The sequence below is a fragment of the Hyperolius riggenbachi genome, chromosome 6, assembly GCF_040937935.1.
Source record: "Hyperolius riggenbachi isolate aHypRig1 chromosome 6, aHypRig1.pri, whole genome shotgun sequence".
Classification (NCBI taxonomy): domain Eukaryota; kingdom Metazoa; phylum Chordata; class Amphibia; order Anura; family Hyperoliidae; genus Hyperolius; species Hyperolius riggenbachi.
The window spans coordinates 27,362,695-27,383,609 of record NC_090651.1 but is presented as its reverse complement, the minus strand read 5'-3'; the positions used below and the strand labels follow the sequence as shown (position 1 = coordinate 27,383,609).

Here is a 20,915-nt window from a genome sequence, read left to right as displayed (position 1 = left end):
ATGCCTGGTTATTAATATATTTTGCAGTGTACATACACACGTTTATCTCATCATGTCACATGTATCCTCGGGTACACTTTAAAGAGACTCTGTAACAACAAAAACCTCCCCTGGGGGGTACTCACCTCGGGTGGGGGAAGCCTCCGGATCCTAATGAGGCTTCCCACGCCATCCTCTGTCCCACGGGGGTCTCGCCGCAGCCCTCCGAACAGCCGGCGACTGTGCCGACTGTCAGTTCAATATTTACCTTTGCTGGCTCCAGCGGGGGCGCTGTGGCGACTTTCGGCACGGAAATAGACGGAAATACCCGATCTCCGTCGGGTCCGCTCTACTGCGCAGGCGCCGGAAACTTGCGCCTGCGCAGTAGAGCAGACCCGACGGCGATCGGGTATTTCCGCCTACTTCGGCGCCGAGAGGCATCAGAGCGCCTGCGCAGGAGCCAGGAAGGTAAATAATGACGTCACCGCTGCCCGGACTGCACGGAGGGCTACAGCGAGACCCCCGAGGGACGCAGGACGGCGTGGGAAGCCTCATTAGGATCCTGAGGCTTCCCCCACCCGAGGTGAGTACCCCCCAGGGGCCGTTTTGGCGTTACAGTTCCTCTTTAACCCATTCGCGTTCCGTCGTTTTCACTTGAGAAATGTTCACCTCCCATTCATTAGCCTATAACTTTATCACTACTTATCACAATTAACTGATCTATATCTTGTTTTTTCCGCCACCAATTAGGCTTTCTTTGGGGGGTACATTTTGCTAAGAGCCACTTTACTGTAAATGCATTTTAACAGGAAGAATAAGAAAAAAACTGAAAAAATCATTATTTCTAAGTTTTCAGCCATTATAGTTTTAAAATAATACATGCCTCCATAATTAAAACTCACGTATTGTATTTGTCCATATGTCCTGGTTATTACACCGTTAAAAATATGTCCCTATCACAATGTATGGCGACAATATTTTATTTGGAAATAAAGGTGCATTTTTTCCGTTTTGCATCTATCACTATTTACAAGTGTAAAATAAAAAAATATAGAAATATTTCATCTTTACATTGATATTGAAAACGTTTAGACCCTTAGGTAAATATTTACATTTTTTTATTGTAATGTTTTTTTTTTATATTAAACATTTTATTTGGGTATTTTTGGGAGGGTGGGATGTAAACCATAGTTTTATAATGTAATTGTGTGTTGTTTTTAATTTTTTTTCCTTTTAGTTGTAGTTTTACTTTTTGGCCACAAGATGGCGGCCATGAGTTTGTTTACATGACGTCACTCTAAGCATAACACACGCTTAGAGTGACGCAGGGGGAGGCAACGGCCAGAAAAAGCACAGCTTCCGAGAGAAGCTGTCGCTTTTTCAGTGGGGGAGAGGAATCAGTGATCGGGCACCTTAGCCCGATTCACTGATTGCCTGGCTAACGAACCACGGGCCGCGAGCACACGTGCAGGTTAATGAAGCAGATTTTACATAAGACTGTCATGGCTTCTGTTTAGAATCTAGTCTTACAAAGGCAGCACCTAAACTGAAAGTAAAAATTTGAGACGCCAGGAAAGTTCTATTTATTATTACTACTACCCATCCAATAAATTATCTTATAAGATTATTTTCAGTTCAGGTTTGTTTATATGAACCCCAAGGTGGTTTAAAACAAAATAATAAGTGCTAATGGACCAGCCAAGAAATGGGCCAGGCTAGCAAAACTACCAGAAGGTACAATTGCTCAAACTCAAACTGCATTAAGCTAGAGCTTCTTGGTTTTTTTATAGTTTGATTAGTCTACCCATTGTGCTTTGCCCACATATTTTATAAACCGGTGAGCAGTCAATCTTACAATAGTAGCGAGCCATTGGCACAGACATTGACCCTTACGCAATAACTTTTTTAGCAAATCAGGACAGCACAATCTCTGGACCTGTTTAAATCCAGACTGAAAACTCACCTGTTCAGTTTGACATTTGCAGAAATATAGTTTTTGTTGTGTTAAAGGGGTACTATAGTGAAAAATTGTAAAATTGAAAACATGTGCAAACATAAACAAATAAGAAGTACGTTTTTTCCAGAGTAAAATGAGCCATAAATTACTTTTCTCCTATGTTGCTGTCAATTACAGTAGGTAGTAGAAACCTGACAGATGCGACAGGTTTTGGACTAGTCCATCTCTTCATAGGGGATTCTCTGGGATTTATTTATTTTCAAAAGCACTTTAGTAAATGGCAGTTGCTCTGCCCAACTGCCAAACTGTGTAGCGCGCAGGGAAGGCCAGCATCATTGTTTAAATCCTTTTTAGGGAATATTTTTATAAAGTATAAAAGCCTTGCTGAGAATCCCCTATGAAGAGATGGACTAGTCTGAAACTTGTCACTTCTGTCAGATTTCTACTACCTACTGTAAGTGACAGAAACATAAGAGAAAAGTAATTTATGGCTCATTTTACTCTGGAAAAAACGTACTTCTTATTGTCCATGTTTGCACATATTTTACATTTTAACATTTTTCGCCATAGTGTCCCTTTAATACTTCATCCTACTACCAATTACTAAATCTGAGAGCCTAAGCGCTTTGAGTCCTATGGGAGAAAAGCGGTATAGAAATGTTATTGTTATTGTTGTTATTGAATTCACTTTTCCTCTCAAGATTCCTCCTAGGTGATATTTTCACACCAAATGAATACAATGCCTTTGTAGCCACCAGCAAGCAAAAGAATACTCAGAATAATTATCACAGTACTTTTTCACTTACTGTTTGGTACTTTTTCAGTAGCAGAGTGTTGTAAAGTTATTATAAACACAAGTTGAAAATGTCTCTCCTACAACAAAACTTAGGAGTGAATTGAATAAAACCCTCTTCAAAAAGAACACAAGGTCTGCGGTCCTTATTCAGTTAACTTTTTCTCCTGAGTTTTCTCAATCTTAGTCATCTCTTTAAACTATTTTTTATTGATAAGGTGGGAAAATATTACCTAGGAGAAACTTCAGAAGAAAACGTTAATTGACTAGTCGCTCGTGTCTGATATGGCTGTCCAATATACAGGGCCAGATTTAGGCCAAGGCCACCTAGGCCATGGCCTAGGGCACCACAGGAGCAAGGGCACTAAAGCAGCAAACTAAACTGGTGCAGCATTTGCAAGCTTGCAAATGCTGCAATGCAGGGAGATCAGGCTAGTGCCAGACCGCAGTACTCTGCTGCTAGCCACCTGTGCAGCGGCCACCTTGCTCTCTGTGCATGTTTGCATTGTGGCCGGCGGCTATGGACTGTGGCAGCGTTGGAGATGGAAAGGAAGAGGAAACTTCTGCACTGGAGACAAGTGGAGAAATGAGTGACACTGATGGCTGATGTGGTGTGAAGGTGAGCTGGCTAACTATACTGAAAGGGGGGGGGGGGGAGGGATTAAGGGAGTCATCTGGCTACCTGTACTGGAGGGAAAGGTGGGAGAGTCATCAGGCTACCTATACTAGAGGGAGGAGGGTCCTCTGGCTACCTATACTGGGGGGGGGGGGGGGGGGGTCATCAGGCTACCTATACTGGAGGGAAGGGGGGAGGGGGCATCTTGCTACCTATACTGAAGGGGGGGCGGCTCGTGACAGTGGCCTTGGGCGGCAAAGAGTACAAATCCGGCCCTGCCAATATGACTGCTTCTCTGTGCTGGTCTTCTTCCCATCATCTAAAATGACATGCCATACACAAAGACTTGGGAACAGTACAGAGGTAAGTGACAGCGAGTTGCCCTATTTGACCCATAAGCAACTTCAATAGAGTTATTTGAGATGAGAAAACTGCTTTTGACTTCAGTCAACAGAACTCATTGTGCTGTAAATTCTTGGAATGCTTGGATCCCTCTCTACTAGCAGAAAATATAGAAACTGAAAACAGAAGTCCCCTGTTATTGTCTCACACTGCCCCCTAGTGACAAGTGACCATAAATGCACATTACAGCTGTACTAACTAGAAGAAGATAAATGTAGCGAATAAGAAATAGAAAAAATGTGCTAAAATAAATTGGCCTATAGTACTTGCGCAGATAAAGGATAAGAACGGACCTACGAATCCCTATCTCATTTGTTAACCAGGGACTACCTGTATTTTGCTAGTATTTGGCTCCACCCACAACATGCCATGGTCATGCCCACTTTTTGCCACATCATGCTGTGCATGCAGATTGTGTCGGAGCCATGCACATTTTTCGCCGCAGAGCACTTCGCGCACGGACACGGGTTGGGGTGGCTAGTGGGCAAGCACAGCAACCAGTGGGCGGGCCCAGAGAGGTGGGGCCCAGGCCTGATGATGTGTGAGGGGCCCCAAAATTTCTAGAAGCAGATAAATGTAGCGAATAAGAAATAGAAAAAATTTCCTAAAATAAATTGGCCTATAGTACGTGCACGACTCATGTCAGACACTGTTTTGGAGTGGATAATATCCATACTCCAATACATTATCCCAAAGCTACTCTGCGTGGGGGGGGGGGGGGCAGCGGCTAGTGGGGGTGTTGGTTTCTGCATTGCACAAGGTTGAGCGGGGCAGCGGCTGTTGGGTTTGTGGGTCTCTGTATTGCACAGAGGGAGGCAGTCTGTCCCCTGCATGGCTGGGTACTGCCCCCTGGTGGTTAACCACTGCAAATGCTATTCAAATGCAAATCAGACACTACTGAAACACAAATCAAATGCCTCTTCAAATGCAATTAAAATACTAACCAGGGATAAGCAAAATGCAAACAGTAGGCAGATCTTTTTCTCTTGAGATACCAGCCTTTCCTCTTTTTGTTTCTCTTTTTCCTTTCTTCCCCCTTCTCATTAGTTTCTCTTTTTCTCTCCGTGGGGGGGGGGGGGGGGGGGGGAGTGGCAGGAGAGGAACCTTTGTAAACGTAGGCCTTGCACCAGGCAGGTCTGGCAATTAAAAAGTGATTTTGCAGCTGCTGTAAACTAGGCCACTTTATAGGGAAAAAAAGTAATGGTACTTTATCTTCTATAAAGATGCATTTTCACCTTCACATCAAAATATTACGCCCAGGATGGTGCCCTTTTAATTGACCCGCACGGTTCTAGCGGTCTTGATCCTTAACCAGCGGCGTTAAACCTCCCTCCAGCCCCAAACGCAACATTTGACTGGTTTCAATATATTTTATAATTAAGCTGTGTCTATAGAGAAGACAGTTTAATGTTATATTCCTTAGCCAGATAAATGGATGTCCCTGAGCGCTGACCTCCTTGGCTAACCTTATCGTGCTGTGTCTTACGATAACACTTAGCCAGATTAAATTTATTACCTAAATATGGCTTTGCAGTGGTCGGAGTAATAGAATTGTCTGGACGTCGTGGGCTGTTTGTGTACGAATTAGAAGCCCCGGAAAGAATCCTCGGGAGCAGATTTATAGGATAATTATTGAATTGGTGGTGGCTTACCATTTAATATGTCATAACGCATTACTTTCAGGCCGCCACAAAACAAAACCGTTCGGACATCCTTCCCTGATGTACTGCAGCTCCTCTGACTAGCGGGTCACGTTAAAAACGAGACATTTCAACCACTTTTTTTTTCCTTTTTGTTACAATGCAAGACAATATGGTAACAAAGAAGGAAAATGTCAAAGACTCAGAGGGCGCGATGTACAAATGCAGCCAGCCTGTGTCAGGGATAAATGTGTCCTCGCCAGGCTCTGCTGTTTCTATGGTAGTCGGCACTGAATATCATTTTTATTGCTTTTTCGGTCTCCTTTAGCCTCTTATACTTTACTAGTGGTTCTGGGTCACCATAAGCTATATCTGGGTGTTCTTTGTCTGTCTAAACATAAAAAAAACAAAAAATATTATTTAAAAAACAACTTAAAGCTTAAAGGACACCCGAGGCGAAAATAAACTAAAGAAATCAACGATTGTATCTATCTTCCTTCTCCTAAAATGAGTTTTTAAGATATTCCACAGTTTCATTTTATGTTTAAATATACTTTTTAAGTTTTAACGGTTTTATTGTTTTTGCTGAATGACACATTTATTGAAGTATGCCAGAGCTAAAATCTATGAACTATTGGCCCTTTTTATCTCTTCCCTGCTCTCAGAAGCCATTTTCTGCTAGGAAAGTGTTTTATAGTTGGAATTTCTTATCAGTGAAGGTCACACTGTAGTCACTTCCTGTCTGAGTCAGGACTGAGTCAGCCACTTACATACCTTATATTTAACTCTTTCAGGCAGTGAAGGAAAAAACGGAAGACAGCATAGTTATTTGTATGCTTGGCACTGTACATACCCATGTCTATCTCATCATGTCACATGTCACCTCAGGTATTCTTTAAGGGGGGAAAAAAACCTGTGGTTGGAAAGTGGTTAAAATTGGCTGAGGTGGCGGATAATGACCACCTCTGCTGAGAATCTAGCATGTGTACAGCTTCCGTGATCTCCCATGGTGCTTCAGCGAGCAAACCACCTGGCGACATAAATTGGAAAGATCCACCCCAAAGGTTGTATGCAACAAATTCCGAGTGGAGATTGAAACCATCTTACCTCAGACTGAAGGTAAAGAAATTATTTTTATCTTCATTGGCACCAGAAAGGACGAAAGTATTTAGCGGGACCTGTCTGCTTCTTCAGGCCTAAATTTCAGTAGTCTATATATAGGTGTTCCAAGTCCATGCAGCTGCATTAGGACACTGTACTAAAGACCTGAAGGAGTAGGTAGGTCCCACTAAACGCATTGTCCGTCCCTGGGTGCCTCCTCCCAATTTGTGTACAGCTTTCCCCTACCTCCATTAGTGTTCCCTGTGATATTTATCCAGCAGGTTCTTTGTTTTTTTGGAGTGCATCCCAATCCATACCGGAAAAGATTTCCAATCCTCATGGAGACGGTACTCACCACCAGGGCCGAATTTGTACTCTCTACCGCCCTAGGCCACTGTCACCAGCCGCCCCCCTTCAGTATAGGTATCGAGATGACCCCTCCCCTCTAGTATTGGTAGCCTGATGACCCCCACAGTATAGGTAGCCAGAGGACTCCTCTCCCTTTACCTCCAGTATAGGTAGCCAGATGATCTATCCCCTTCCCTCTAATATAGGTACCCAGAGGACTCCCTTAATCCCCCCTCCCTTTTAAGTATAGGTAGCCAGCTCACCTTCACAACGCAGCAGCCAGTGGTGTAGCTAAGGATCTAAGGGCCCCAATGCAAGTTTTACATTGGGGCCCCCCCAAGCAGTGTCAGTGCAAGAAGGGGATGCAGAACAGTTTTTTAATGATTACCACTATTCAAAGTATCTATAGAAGTGATTATTATGAGCACAGGACCAATAGAGAGCTAATATTGCAGTTGAGGGAGGGCCCCTCTGGCCTAAGGGTCCCGATGAGGTCGCAACCTCTGCACTCCCTATTGCTACACCACTGGCAGCAGCCATCTGTGTCACTCATTTCTCCACTTGTCTCCACTGCAGAAGTTTCCTCTTCCTTTCTGTCTTCAATGCTGCCCAAGTCCATAGCCTCCCGCCACATTGCAAACGTGCACATAGAGCAAGGTGGACAGCAGCTAGTTGCAGAGTACAAGCTTGCAAATGCTGCACCAGTTTAGCCTGCTGCTTTGGTGCCCTTCCTCCTGTGGCACCCTATGCCATGGCCGAAGTGGCCTTGGTCTAAATCCAGCCCTGCTCACCACTTTCCTGATACTGTGGTTGCCTTATCAGCATCCCAGTTGTGTAAGTAGTATTTGTCTCGTTTGTTATCCCATTTCCTGAAAATACTGCACTATTTGGTGTTTTTTTCCCCATCCTGGTCCCTGAGGTTCATCACTTGAATTTCACCTACCAGATTCTCTTCAATCTGCCTTGTGGATGGACTAGGCCAAGCACTGACCGAGAGCAGGGGTGTAACCACAAAGTATGCCCCCCCTCCTGAAAAACGGTGATGCCCCTCCCCCCAATGTTCACACCCGTTCCCTTGCCAATCACTTTTGTCCCTCACTGCCTGGGGGCCCATCTTCTAAGGGTCATAAAACAAGTCTGGAGTAGCCACAAAAACATCTGATCTAAAGGATGGACCTCTTAATCAGAGTGAGTGAAGTAGTGGTCAGGGCACCCTTACAGTTTTGGGCCTGTAGTTATGCCCCTTGTCAAGAGCATTGTTTTCCCCTCTCACTCTGCCCAGTCTGTGATGTCCATCCACCACCCCCCACATAGCAACAGAACGCACTCAGATCTAGAAGTGTGTTTCCTGGAGTTTTTCCAACAAGAGTGGAATTGCCTTTAAAAATGGGGCCATTATTGGAGAGGTAAATAGCCAAGGCCAAATTTATACTTTTTGTGCCCCTAGGCCAATATTTTGTCTTGCCTTTCATGTGCAGCAGCGCCCCTTCCCTCTCCTGGGTCCCCCTGTCCGCTCTCCAGCTACTACCGCAGTGTATAAGTAGGCAGCCAGCAGGGAAGAGATGACTCACCTTCCACGTTCCAGCGTGCATTCTACCGCTCGGCACTTCCTGCGATGCCGCCCGTTGTACTGTACAGTGAACGGCATTGCAGGAAGTGATGAGAGGTGGAAGGCACGCTGGAACGCGGAAGGAGGTGAGTCATCGCTTCCCCGCCGGCTGCCTACTTATACACTGCGGTAATAACGGGAGAGGGAGAGCGGACGGAGGGGATCCAGGTGAGGGAGGGGTCCAACCCCCTCCCTGCCGCTGCGCCCGCTTCCCCCTTCCTGCCTGCTACCCTCTCCAAGCTACCTATACTGGGGGCAATCATACTACCTATGGGGGGCGGCATCTTCACAAGTTTGCCTCCTCATACGACAAAAAGTCTAGAACCGGCCCTGGTTTCATCCATGTATAGCAACCCCTTTCTTCTATGAATAGATCTTCCGAGCAGAAGTTTCCCTCTTTCATGCATTGCTTCCCATGTTCAGCCTCCTCTTTCATGTTCAGGTGCCTCCCTTGGGCCACAGCCGCCCAAGGCCAGGGCCTTTCCAAAAATCCATCCCTGTAAATTGCGCTCCCTCTACTCAGACTCTGCGAGAGGAAGTTCTGTTTTTGTTATGACAAAGCGTAGAGAGAGAACTCCCCGCTCTGTTTTACCGCCTCTGCAAGAAGCGGAGTTCTTCGACGCACAGGGTCAGCTGATCTCCAAGGCAATTACACAGTTACCAAAGAGTGGGAAACATTTCGGCGGCCCCTGAGCTGGCGAACACGCGGCTTCTGGGAATTAAGCAGGGGAAAAAAATGACTTTTCAGATGTCGTCTGTTGAATCATTTTGAATTCCACCTCCAGAGCAGAAAATGATGAGTTTAATATCGTAGCAGGAGGTATTTCACAACTCCTTTAAAAGACAGCTCTCAGCAACCAGCCGCTTCCCAGCTAACAATTTATTACTTTTACCTTGTCTTCCCAGACAAATTATGTGACAATCACTCTCCTTTTTAATTCCAGCCTGCTCTCCTTCATCTTCGTTTTTAATTGCTTCTCCTGCAGAACAGTGAACTTTCCATACAGGAAACTCTTGACTCTTTTTATTTTTATTTTTTTCCCCACGAGTGTCACCCTATGTACTTACAACAAAGAGGAATAAATATTCCCAGTACTTATGCGATGAAAGCTTCTCTGAGGTTCTTATTTTTAGAATGTGCCTGCTGAGAAAGATCTGTGGTATAATGTTCAGTTCAATATTAAAGTGTACCTATTGCGTATAAGTGGAAGAAGCTCATTTGAAGTGCAAGACTAACTTTTTTTTTTTTTTTAAAGTTTTTGTAGAGTCTGAAGAAATTAAACTGTTAGTAGGAAACAGAAGGCGAGAGTGACGAAGCTGCTCAGTCCAGAGGGACATTACATGTACCGGTACATCAATCTTAAAAAAATCTTTAAAAAATACTCGCTATCTGTACTGCCATGGAACAATTTAAAGGGAACCGAAATAAAAATTTCATACATACCTGGGGCTTCCTCCAGTCCCCTTGGGCCTGATCGCTACCTTGGCGCCGTCCTACACCTCCTGAATCTTCCAAAAGGGCACACGATAGCCATGGCCACTATAGTCAGTCGGGGCTTACTGCGCATTCGCCACACAGCCACACGTGCTTCCCTGCCGCTATCCCGTCCCCAGCTGTTTGCACCTGCCCAGTAGGTACTACTGCACAAGCACTGAACTCTCTTGGTTGCAGGAGCGAGACAGGGGCGGGGGGGGGGGAGGCGGCTGCAAGGCACATGCACCGACTGGCTCCAACTGGCCAACGTTACCGGTAGCCCTTACGGAAGATCCAGGAGGTGGAGGTTGGCGCCGAGGGAGCGATCAGGCCGACCCGTGCAACCCGTGTTACCTAGGTAACGCAACGCAAGCATTGGTAGAGTAATACACACTAGGCAAGTAAAGTCATGTGCGTTACCCTAGCAATGGTTACATTACCTAGGTAACGCGGGTTGTGCTAATTGCATTATGTGCTCTTAGTTTTCTGCGTAAGTAACAGTAAAATTGCCATACACACCCTGAGCACGGCAGCTTTATCTAACTTTTGTGGCTACGGCCCCTAGTTTTTTGAATGCTCAAAACCAAAATAAAGAATATGGGACTCCAGGAATTATATATAGAATTAAGTCTAAAGTCACAATTATTTTTCTTATACATTTAATTTTAGTTCAGGTCAAGTTTGTTTTAAAGCAAACTCATGGTGAACCTCGGGTGAAAATTCACATACTTACCTTAACCCTCCTGGCGGTTTGCTAAAAAAATCGCCAGGGGGCAGCAAATCTTTTTTTAAATTTTTTTTTTTTCATGTAGCGAGACAAAGTCTCGCTACATGATAGCCGCTGCTCAGCGGCATCCCCCCAGCCCCTCCGATCGCCGCCGGCGATCGGCGATCAGGAGATCCCGTTCAAAGAACGGGATCTCCTGGAGGGCTTCCCCCGTCGCCATGGCGACGGGGCGGGATGACGTCACCGACGTCAACGACGTCATAGGTGATTCCGATCCGCCCCATAGAGCTGCCTGGCACTGATTGGCCAGGCAGTGCACGGGGTCTGGGGGGGGGCGGCTGCGGTGCGACGGATAGCGGCGGATCGGCGGGTAGCGGCGGCAATCGGGCACTGCACGCAGCTAGCAAAGTGCTAGCTGCGTGCAGCAAAAAAAAAATTATGCAAATCGGCCCAGCGGGGCCTGAGCGGTGCCTTCCGGCGGCATAGCCCGAGCTCAGCTCGGGCCTACCGCCAGTAAGGTTAAGAGGGGGAAGCCTCTTGCACAGTTCTCCCACACTGCACAGAGCCCTCGGGATCATCAGGGGCTACGTTCCTCCACTGGCATGAGTGTGGCCATGCTGAAGTGAGAACAGACACAAGTGGCTCCGGCTTACGGTGCGGCCGTACTCGTGCTTGAAGAGGTGCGTGGCCCTGATCAGACTTCTGACTACTTGTTGGAAATCTTTTGGAGATCCGTGAGCAATGGGAGGCAGAAGAGCACCATAGGAAGCATCTACCGAATCCAGAGGCTTCCCTCTTCTTAGGTAAGTATGTGATTTTTGACCCTTAGCTTAAAAACAGTGTACACTTTAAGGCTCATACTCACAAGGATAAAAATCTGCAAAAAGTTTAAAAATCGGGGTAGGCCGAGGTGGATCTCGCTCTTCCAAGTAGACACAACAAACTGTTGATAGTGTTCAACCAAATATTTATTCACATACTCCAGAAAGAGCAACGCGTCTCACAGGCATATCCCGCTTCCTCTGGCTATGACCGGAGCACAAAACTCATGTAGGTCTAGTACAAGGCACAGCGTCTCTGTAACGAGCATCTAATAAGTGACGGTTTGCCAGATCCAACCGGTGGCACAACTCACATCACTGTTGGGCTATTATAGTGAAGTTGGCCACGTGTGTAAAAGCCGTTTCAATGACTTGTACTTGTTTTAAATGCAGCCATATCATGCAGCAGTCCGTTGATCCGCTTGCGTGCGCAGTATGTTAATGAGTTGGTGGTCATGTAGAAATATAGGTCGAGTCAACAGGTTGACGTGTGGTTGGTCATGTCGTTGAATTGGTTGTGCGTTTTGTTGGATGCGTTTACGAGCCTTTAAAGGGGAACTTCAGCATGCTGTTTGATCCACAATGAGCCTGCTCGTCATCATCTTTACTGCTGGCAGACACAAAAAAAAAAACTTGACAGCACCAACTGACGTTATTTATAACCACATCCACTAACATTGCGATAGGCTAAAGGGTTGTTTATAAAAAGATATACATATTCACAGAGGGAGATATTGGTAGCTAGACAGACACCCTCTGATGATCTATTCGAGAAAAGGTAAAGATTGTGGGAAAGGGGATATCAACTACTGATTGGGATGAAGTTCAATCCTTGGTTACAGTTCCTCTTTTAGGAGAGTTCCAATCAGAGGCATCACTAGGGTTGGTGTCACCCGGTGCAGAAACTCATGGTGTCACCCTCTCTTACCCCATGAACCTCCAGCCTCACTAGGTAATAACATCCAGCCTCACCAGGTGACAACGTTGTTTATTATAGGGGGTTGTTAAAGGACAACCGAAGTGACATGTGACATGATGAGATAGACGTGTGTACAGTGCCAGGCACACAAATATCTAGGCTGTGTTCCTTTTTTGTTCCTTTCTCTGCCTGAAGGAGTTAAACATCAGGTATGCAAGTGACAGTTTCTGCCCTGGACGGGACTAAGTCGGACTGGGTCAGACTATAGCATAACCTTCACTGATAAGTAATTACAGCCATAAAACACTTTTCTGTCAGTAAATGGCTTCTGAGAGCTGGAAAGAAATAGAGAGTCAATAATTCATAGATTTGAGCTCTAGCATACTTCATTATCGGTGTCTTTGAGCACAGACAATGAAACAGTAAAAACGTAAAAACTAGATTTAAATATAAAATAAGACTGTGGGATATCTAAAAAAAAAAAAAAAATTAGGAGAAGAAGGATAGACACAATTGGTTTTCTCATCAGTTTATTTTCACCTCGGATGTTCTTTAAGATTGTCACCATGTGACCTCTGAACTCCGTTAGCAGCCAGAAAGGAGAAGAGCAGGAGGAAGACGTACATCAGGCACTAGCCTGATCTATAGTTACATAGCCTACTCCACTCTCCCTTAAGGTTTGCACACATGTCGTACTGTAACAAGCTACCAGTCGTCAGACCCGCCCGCAGGGTGGTTGTTCTGACGACAGTTTGCCGGTGTGTACAGTCTGTCGTCAGGCTGATAAGGCTGGTTTTGACCGATCCGCCGAGCAGATCAGTCAAAACTAGCCTTATCAGCCTGACGACAGACTGTACACACCGGCAAACTGTCGTCAGAACGACCGCCCCGCGGGTGGGTCTGACGACTGTTAGCTTGTTACAGTACGACATGTGTACGAACCTTCAGCCTGGAGCTTGGCGTCACCCCATTTGCTGGTGACACCCGTTGCGGTCCGCGCCTACCGCACCCCCTTAGTGACGCCACTGGTTTCAATCATTAGACAATGCAGTTGTCTTGATTGCATTGTTCATCGATGGGAAGTAAATATTGGCTTGCGTGCGCCCGGCCCGCACTGAGGAATTTCTGCGCTCAGGACGTGTTTACTTTCCATGTAGATGAAAGACGTTCTCCGCGCCTCTGACAAGGAGCTGTGGGGAGCAGAGGGATAAAGCTCCAGCCTGAGCTTGCTATTTATTAATGTGTTCTTGCAGCCATAATGTGCTTTCTGTAATTGTCCCTATTCATAAAACACATGACATTTAATGTTGTAATAAAATAAATTCTACTAACCAATTACCTGTTTGTGCAACGCTAAGCAATAAGCAAGAGGACTGATGATGGAGGGTTATAGGCTGGGGGCACCAGAGCAGAAAACTACAGACAAGCTTCTCCCAGCTTCCCCAGGAAATATGAATAGATGCCCGGCAATATTACCATTTGTTTTATTCTTCTTTTTTATTTTATTTAAGGGGGTTTTCCACTTACACATAATCTAAACTCTACATTCATTTGTAATTAGTGCGGAACACAGAAGGCACAGAAGCAGGACATTTGGGGACCAGAGAGCGCCTGCTGTTTGTAGGTGCAATTTAGCCATGAAATTATCATTTATGGGTAGAAAACTAGGCCACACATAATTGACATTTGCATGAGCGCAGGGGCGTTGCTAGGAGCCTAAGAGATCCAGGGCACTTTTATGCACTCCAGCCAGAAAATGGGTGTGGCCACACACCAGAATATGGGTGTGGCCATAGGTGGAGCCTGATTTACATCAACTTAACAGAGGTCTAAGTAGGCCTGCCCAGGAAAAGGTTGGATGAAGCCCCCTCTCCATTAATAAACATAAAAAAGTGCAGCATATGACATAAATAGGCAGTGTCACTTAAATATAACTAGGCAGAGTTACATGGCTTCTGTGCTGGCTGCTCTGGCTTTTTGCTGGGCAGGTTGTCTGGCAAATCCCTCCATAGCTTTCCCTGACCTTCTAGTGGACCCCCTCCCATTCTTCAACGGGCCTCCTATAGAGACACCACAACTCCCAGCATGCCCCTATAAAAAGAGTCACAGCTCCCTGCATGCCCCCATAAAGGCACCACAGCACCCGGCATACCTTCCATTAATGCATCACAGAGCCCAGCATGCCCTCATCGAGGCACCACAGCACCCAGCATACCCCGATTGATGCACCGCAGCTCCCAGCATGCCCACCATTAAGGCAACACAGCTGAATCTGCCTGGGAGACATCCGGGGCACCCCAGAATAGATCCGGGGCACGTGCCATTGATCTTTGGGGCAAGCAACGCCCCTGAGCACCAATAGTGGCTCTAATATTTAAACTTTTTTGCTGCAGATTTGTGTGGGGGGCGGTTAGGGTTAGGCGTCAGGAAGGGGGTTTGTGGCACGGTGGGTGGTTAAAGGATACCTTAGCACTAGTTATTTTAAAAGGACACCTAGTGTGGGTGTGGGGAGTTGTGCAGATGATAACAGCGCCTCCCGTGCCCTGGCGTCTCGCTTCATTCTCCGGTAAGTATCCAATATCTTCCCTTCCTGGTCGTCGAGGTCAGTGCCCTCCGACCAGTAAATACTACACTGTGCATGCGTGGTATGGCCGCTTGGGTGCCTTGTGGCTGCCCTCCCCAGAGACCCCATATGATGAAAGTGGGTTTGCATGGTCGCGAGGTGCCCAAACAGACATACCAGGCATGCACGGCATAGTATGTACCGGATTGGAGGGCACCGACCAGGAAGGGAAGAAATTAGATAATTACAGGAGAACGGAGCGTGAATCCGGGGTTAGGGGGGTATGGTAAGCACCTGCACAACTCCCTATACACACATTAGGCATCCTTTTTGAAAAATAATGATGTTAGCTATGGAAATCTAACATTTTATTGCACAAAGTAAAATACACAGTGTTGCACAGGCTCTTCCCAGAGGCATCCTATATTCATAGGCATGAACTGACCTCTCAACTTCTGCATATAAAAACCCACAGGAAAATACAGTGACCATGAATATGATATTATTACAGTTGGAAAGACTTCCTCCACTGACTTTGGTGAATGGATTGCTGCTGAGCTGAATGACAGCTTGAATTATTCCCACCTCCAAAATCCTGGTAGGAAAAAGTGGCGAGTGCCAGTTTGGCCACACCTCTCCTCCCAGAAGACCTTGCACCCACACCAGATCTTTAAAACTTTTGTTTTTATGTTACCTGTAGACTAATTTTTAGAGGGGGAGGTGGAAGATAATTGAGGCTGAACAGGAGCTTAAAGCAGACCTAAACCCAAGACTCCCTCTCTGCTCTAAAAGATAAGCAACAGCATAATAACCTTTTCAGAATAATTGTAATGCCTGGCAGATCTGCTGCTTTCTTTCAGCCACTATACCCCAATCTAGTGCTGCAGCTCTGAGCTCGGCCCACGCCTTCACCTATAGACAAGCCCCCGCTTGAACAGGACACTGAATATGTCTCCTGACTTCGGTTACCCCCAGGTCTTAACACGCAAGATATAGCGGCTGAGGCCAAGAAAGCCAGAGTACACCAGAGCAAACAAGACTATGCTTTTGTGGAGGAAGTTACACAGATCACACCAGGAGCTATGAACAAGGGAGCAAGATTGCTCAGAGCGACCGCAGCTCTGAGCTTCCGCTAACCGCCACAAATAAACAAGACACAATGGTTTCTCAGTGCGACCGCAGCACTAAGCATCTGATGTCCACAACACTGAGTAACAAATACAGACAACAGACAGACAGATGGAATGTTTGCCAGCTTTCGATAACCGTCACAATATACAAGACGCAATGGTTTCTCAGTGCGACCGCAGCACTAAGCCTCTGAGTAACAAACAACAGACAGACGGAATGCTTGCCAGCTAACAAGACACAATGGTTGCTCAGTGTGACCGTAGCACTGAGCATCTGATGTCCACCACACTGAGTAAAAAGGACAGACAACAGACAGACGGAATGCTTGCCAATTTAATCGCTGCACCAGTGATAGCAAACATCCACACTGACACGGATAAGACAAAACAAGTAGGAGCGTAACTAATAGCAACCGCTACTATAGTCATGTCCACAGGAACAGGACAAGCAGGAATCCCACCAGTCACCAACGGGGTGAAGGCAGTCTCCAAACTTCACTGTACCACAGCGGGTGCAGTGAACGTCCAGACAGGCAAGGCAAGGTAATGCAATTTTCAAACTTTACACAAGGAACCGAGCAATCAACTATGGCTAAGCTGAACGCCCCTGAAGCCTCCCAATACCATGGACCATGCAGGCTGGTATAGCTTAGGGTGCGAAGCCCCACTTGGCCGGGGCTCCGCATTCTGGCTATCCCAGCCTGCATGGGGACAAGGGGTTAAATAGGCTTGGGAGGGGGGGAACCCAACGTCATTTTTAAAAAAAAATTCCAACACTCTGAACATTAACCACTTTACCCCCACGCATACGGATTTCTCCATCCTTTTTTCCATCCTTTCACCCCCAGGGACGGAGAAATCCGTACTTTCCGTGCTCCCGCCACTGCCCGCGCTCCCGCTCGCTCTAGTGCGCACTCCCGCTCGTAAACACGTCGCCAGCCGTTTGCCCGGAGATCAATGAATGGGAAAATCCATTCCTGTTCGTTGATCTAAGCCCCGCAATGATCCGCTGCTTCTCCGATAAGCAGCGCGATCATTGTGAAAAAAAAACAACTTTCCCAGCCTCCTAGTACTTCCTGCAAGCGTCCGGAAGGATGCTTGCAGGTCGCATTAAACAAAAAGTTACTGTTGCCATCTTTTGGCCAAATAGTAAAAAACTACACCCTAAGGCCTCTTGCACACTGCAAGCAAATCAGATTCAGATTCAGATTTTTAATCTGTTTTTACATCCGATTCCGATTCAGATTTTTAATCTTAACTGCATGCTGCGTTTTTTGATCCGTTTTTCTGTTGAATGTATTCAAGGAAAATCGGAAACGGAATCGGAATCGGAATCGGAAACGGAATCGGAATCGGAATCGGAAAACGGATTTGCAGTGTGCAGGGAGCCTAAAGCATTTTTCACATACAAATAAACTCGTTTTACACAAAAAATTAACTCCTTACCTCCCACACTCCCCAATTTTTTTTTTTTTTTTTTAATTAAAAAAAAAAATACAATTGAAAAAAATACATAAGTAGTTACCTTAGGGACTGAACTTTTTAAATATTTATTTCAAGAGGGTATAACACTGTTACTTTATAAACTATGGGCTTGTAATTAGGGATGGACGCAAAACTGAAAAAAATGCACCTTTATTTCCAATTAAAATATTGGGGCCAAACATTGTGATAGGGACATAATTTAAATGGTTTTATAACCGGGACAAATGGGCAAATACATTTCATGGATTTTAATTACAGTAGCATGCATTATTTATAAAACTATAAAGGCCGAAAACTGAAAAATAATACATTTTTTCCCACATTTTTCCCTATTTTCCCATTAAAATACATTTAGAATAAAATAATTCTTGGCATAATGTCCCACCTAAAGTAAGCCTAATTGGTGGCGAAAAAAACAAGATATAGTTCATTTCATTGTGATAAGTAATGATAAAGTTATAGACGAATGAATGGAAGGAGCGCTGAAAGGTGAAAATTGCTCTGGTGGTCAAGGGGAAAAACCCCTCAGTTGGGAATTGGTTAAAAGAAATTAAACAGATAGGAAAAGTTGCCAGGTATCTTTATACAGCCATATTGCAGCTGTATAGCGATCCCTGGCCGAAACATTGCAGCTCCAGAGGGGTTTCCAGTGCATACCGACCCCCTGGAGACCCTGCCATGAAATTCATTGCTCTTTCTTTTGATACATGTAAATTTATTTATTATTTAAAAAAATGTTTTCCTCTTGTACCCACTGCCCCCCTTCACATACCCTGCAAATTTTTGTTTTTAGCATGTAAGGGGCTTTGCTATTAACCGCTAAAGTCAGCAGCCGCTCGCCTGCCATTAAAGTCTGTGGAAAAAATGCGGACGTGAAATTTTTTCAAAAATGTTTGCAAAATACTCCTGCGGCGAACAGTTCAGGCTATTTCTATTGCTGGTTACAATTACAGACGGAATTTAAGATTTTCCCAGAAATTTCACGTCACGATTTTGCATTATAATTGTGAATTTTTATGCAAATATACATCTAAGTGAAAATTGTGCTTATGACTAGAGATGTCAGCGAACGGTTCCCAAACCGCTCGAGGGCGAACCCCTCACCCTTTACTACTTCCGGGTCACTATGACCCTTAGTGGTACTGCTGCGCTGTGTCGGCGGTGCGCATCCTTGATCGCGCGCCTGTTGCTGGGCACTTTCTGCGCATGTGCGTGACGTCATGAATGATGTCACGCTCATGCGCAGAGAGTGCCCGGCAACAGGCGCGCGATCAAAGACGCGCACCATCGGCCCAGCGCAGCCGTACTACTCCGTGTCATAGCGACCCAGAAGTAGTATTTTCCCATAAGGATTCGCAGGCGAACTGTTCGCTCACATCTCTACTCATGACTAGCAGCAACCTGCTTATCAAAAATTTCAATGAAAGTAGAGGAGTAACGATGTAATATTGGTATATTTTCTATTTATAATACTGTGGGTACGTTATGGTCAGCCTTTTTTTGGGGCGGGGTCCTCTTTAAGGCTGCTTCCCCAAAATTTTGTTTTTGCCATGATTTTCCGCAAAGTGATGTTACGTGATCCACTGAGACATCAGAAGTGCTTAAACTGCACTGTCTGGTGTCCCCATCGATGCATTGGGGTTCACCCAAATTGTAATGCATGGTTGAGGACGAAAATACACAACCGCATTGCAATTTCCATTCATTGTACTACATTGTAATGGCATAAGAACGGAAGTGGTGTGCATTGGCACTTCCATTCAGGGCCGAATTCAGGGCATCACAGGGGGGACTGCTGTATGGGGCCCAGGTGAATCTGGGGTCCGGCGAACAGCACAACACATGGGCTGCCCATTAATTTGATAAGTTGTCGGCAAGGAGTTACCTTAGCCAGTGAGGGATTAAAGTAAATCTGAGACGAATGGGAGAAAAGCATTTGTACTTATCTGGGGCTCCTTCCAGCCTCCTGTAGTCAGTGAGGTCCCTCAATATCCTTCGTGTCCAATCCGTTGTGCTCCTGTAAAGTCCGCACAATCCAGCTGGGTTGTAGGGCACTGTGCATGCACTGTTCCGGGCCACGCGCCTCCTCCATCGTACTTCCATAGCTGGGAGCATTCTGTACAAGCGCAGTTAAAGTCTTAACGAACTGAGCATACACAGAATCCTCCCAGCCATGGAAGTGTGAAAAGCGGACAAATGCACGTTAGTGTGTTCAGGATTTCAAAGATTGTGACTGGGGGGCAGAGGGGAGTGAGTGGGGCCCAATAAATTTGCCCAGTATGGGGCCCAAAAATTTCTGATGGCGGCCCTGCTTCCATTTCCCAATGTGTTCAAGTAGGAAAGGGGCCTATCTGCATGACTACAAATATAAAATACTTGTAAAGAGAAAAACTTTATTTAATTTTATTTAACATTATTTTTTTTTGTGTCAACAGAGAGGCAGCTTGGAATTCTACATTGACATCCATGCCCATTCCACCATGATGAATGGCTTCATGTACGGCAATATCTTTGAGCAGGAGGACCTCTTCCAGAGACAGGCCATCTTCCCCAAGCTCCTCTGCCGAAATGCTGAAGATTTCTCCATTGTAAGTGACAACATTTGCTTCTGATGTAGTGTAGTCATAGCGTTAGTTGGAATTCAGTGTTATAGAAATAGGGGATACAAAGGTAGCGATTAAACCTGAGAGGTCCATCTTCTTTCTAAATAAATGCAGTTTGTCCAACCTTTCTTGGGAAGTTCAGACCTTCCATTTCTTTGATTAATTTAGTTGCTCATCTAGGTATCTGTTCTATTGTGTCAATGTCCTTCCTATAGTGTGCTGCCTAAAACTGTATCCCATACTCCAGATGTGGCCTCATAAGTGATTTATACAGAGGGAGTGAACTCCTCACACCATGCAGTACTTCCCTTTCACTGCTCTGTGGCCAGCAAGATCTGAGGAAGGCACAGCAACGCCAAAACGCGTAATGATGTTGGAGGCTTGTTTGAGTCAGGCGCCACCCACCCTACCAAAACCTGTAAGTCCAGTCCACCCGGACACCGGCGCTGCTAGACACGGCGCCGCAAGAGGGAAGTACTGCAAGGTGTGAGGAGATAAGTGAGAAATCTTCCTGCATTTTGTAAGTGCATTACTTTTTAACCATTATTAGAATTTGGATTCATGCACCATAGAGCGCTCTTTTTCATTTTGATTGCCTGCATACCCCAAACAACGGAGCTGCTTGGGGGCATATGGGAGATCCCCACAGATTGATTCCAGTTTCTGATGAGTATTGAATCGAATGGGAGTAACTTGAGTTTCACCGATGTAGTGTATTCGTGGCTTTAGATCCAGCCCATCCATGCAT

At 45.6% G+C, this 20,915-nt stretch overlaps 1 protein-coding gene across 8 annotated transcripts in view; it reads left to right on the top strand.

Annotated features, from left to right (window-relative positions):
• Nucleotides 1-20,915, top strand: part of AGBL4 (AGBL carboxypeptidase 4) — a 2,106,705-nt gene that overhangs the window by 1,894,752 nt on the left and 191,038 nt on the right. For all 8 annotated transcript variants that reach the window (XM_068239049.1, XM_068239042.1, XM_068239046.1 and 5 more), the window contains one exon: nt 20,000-20,152. In XM_068239049.1, the coding sequence (XP_068095150.1) occupies nt 20,000-20,152 (153 nt within the window). The remainder of the gene's footprint in view (nt 1-19,999; nt 20,153-20,915) is intronic.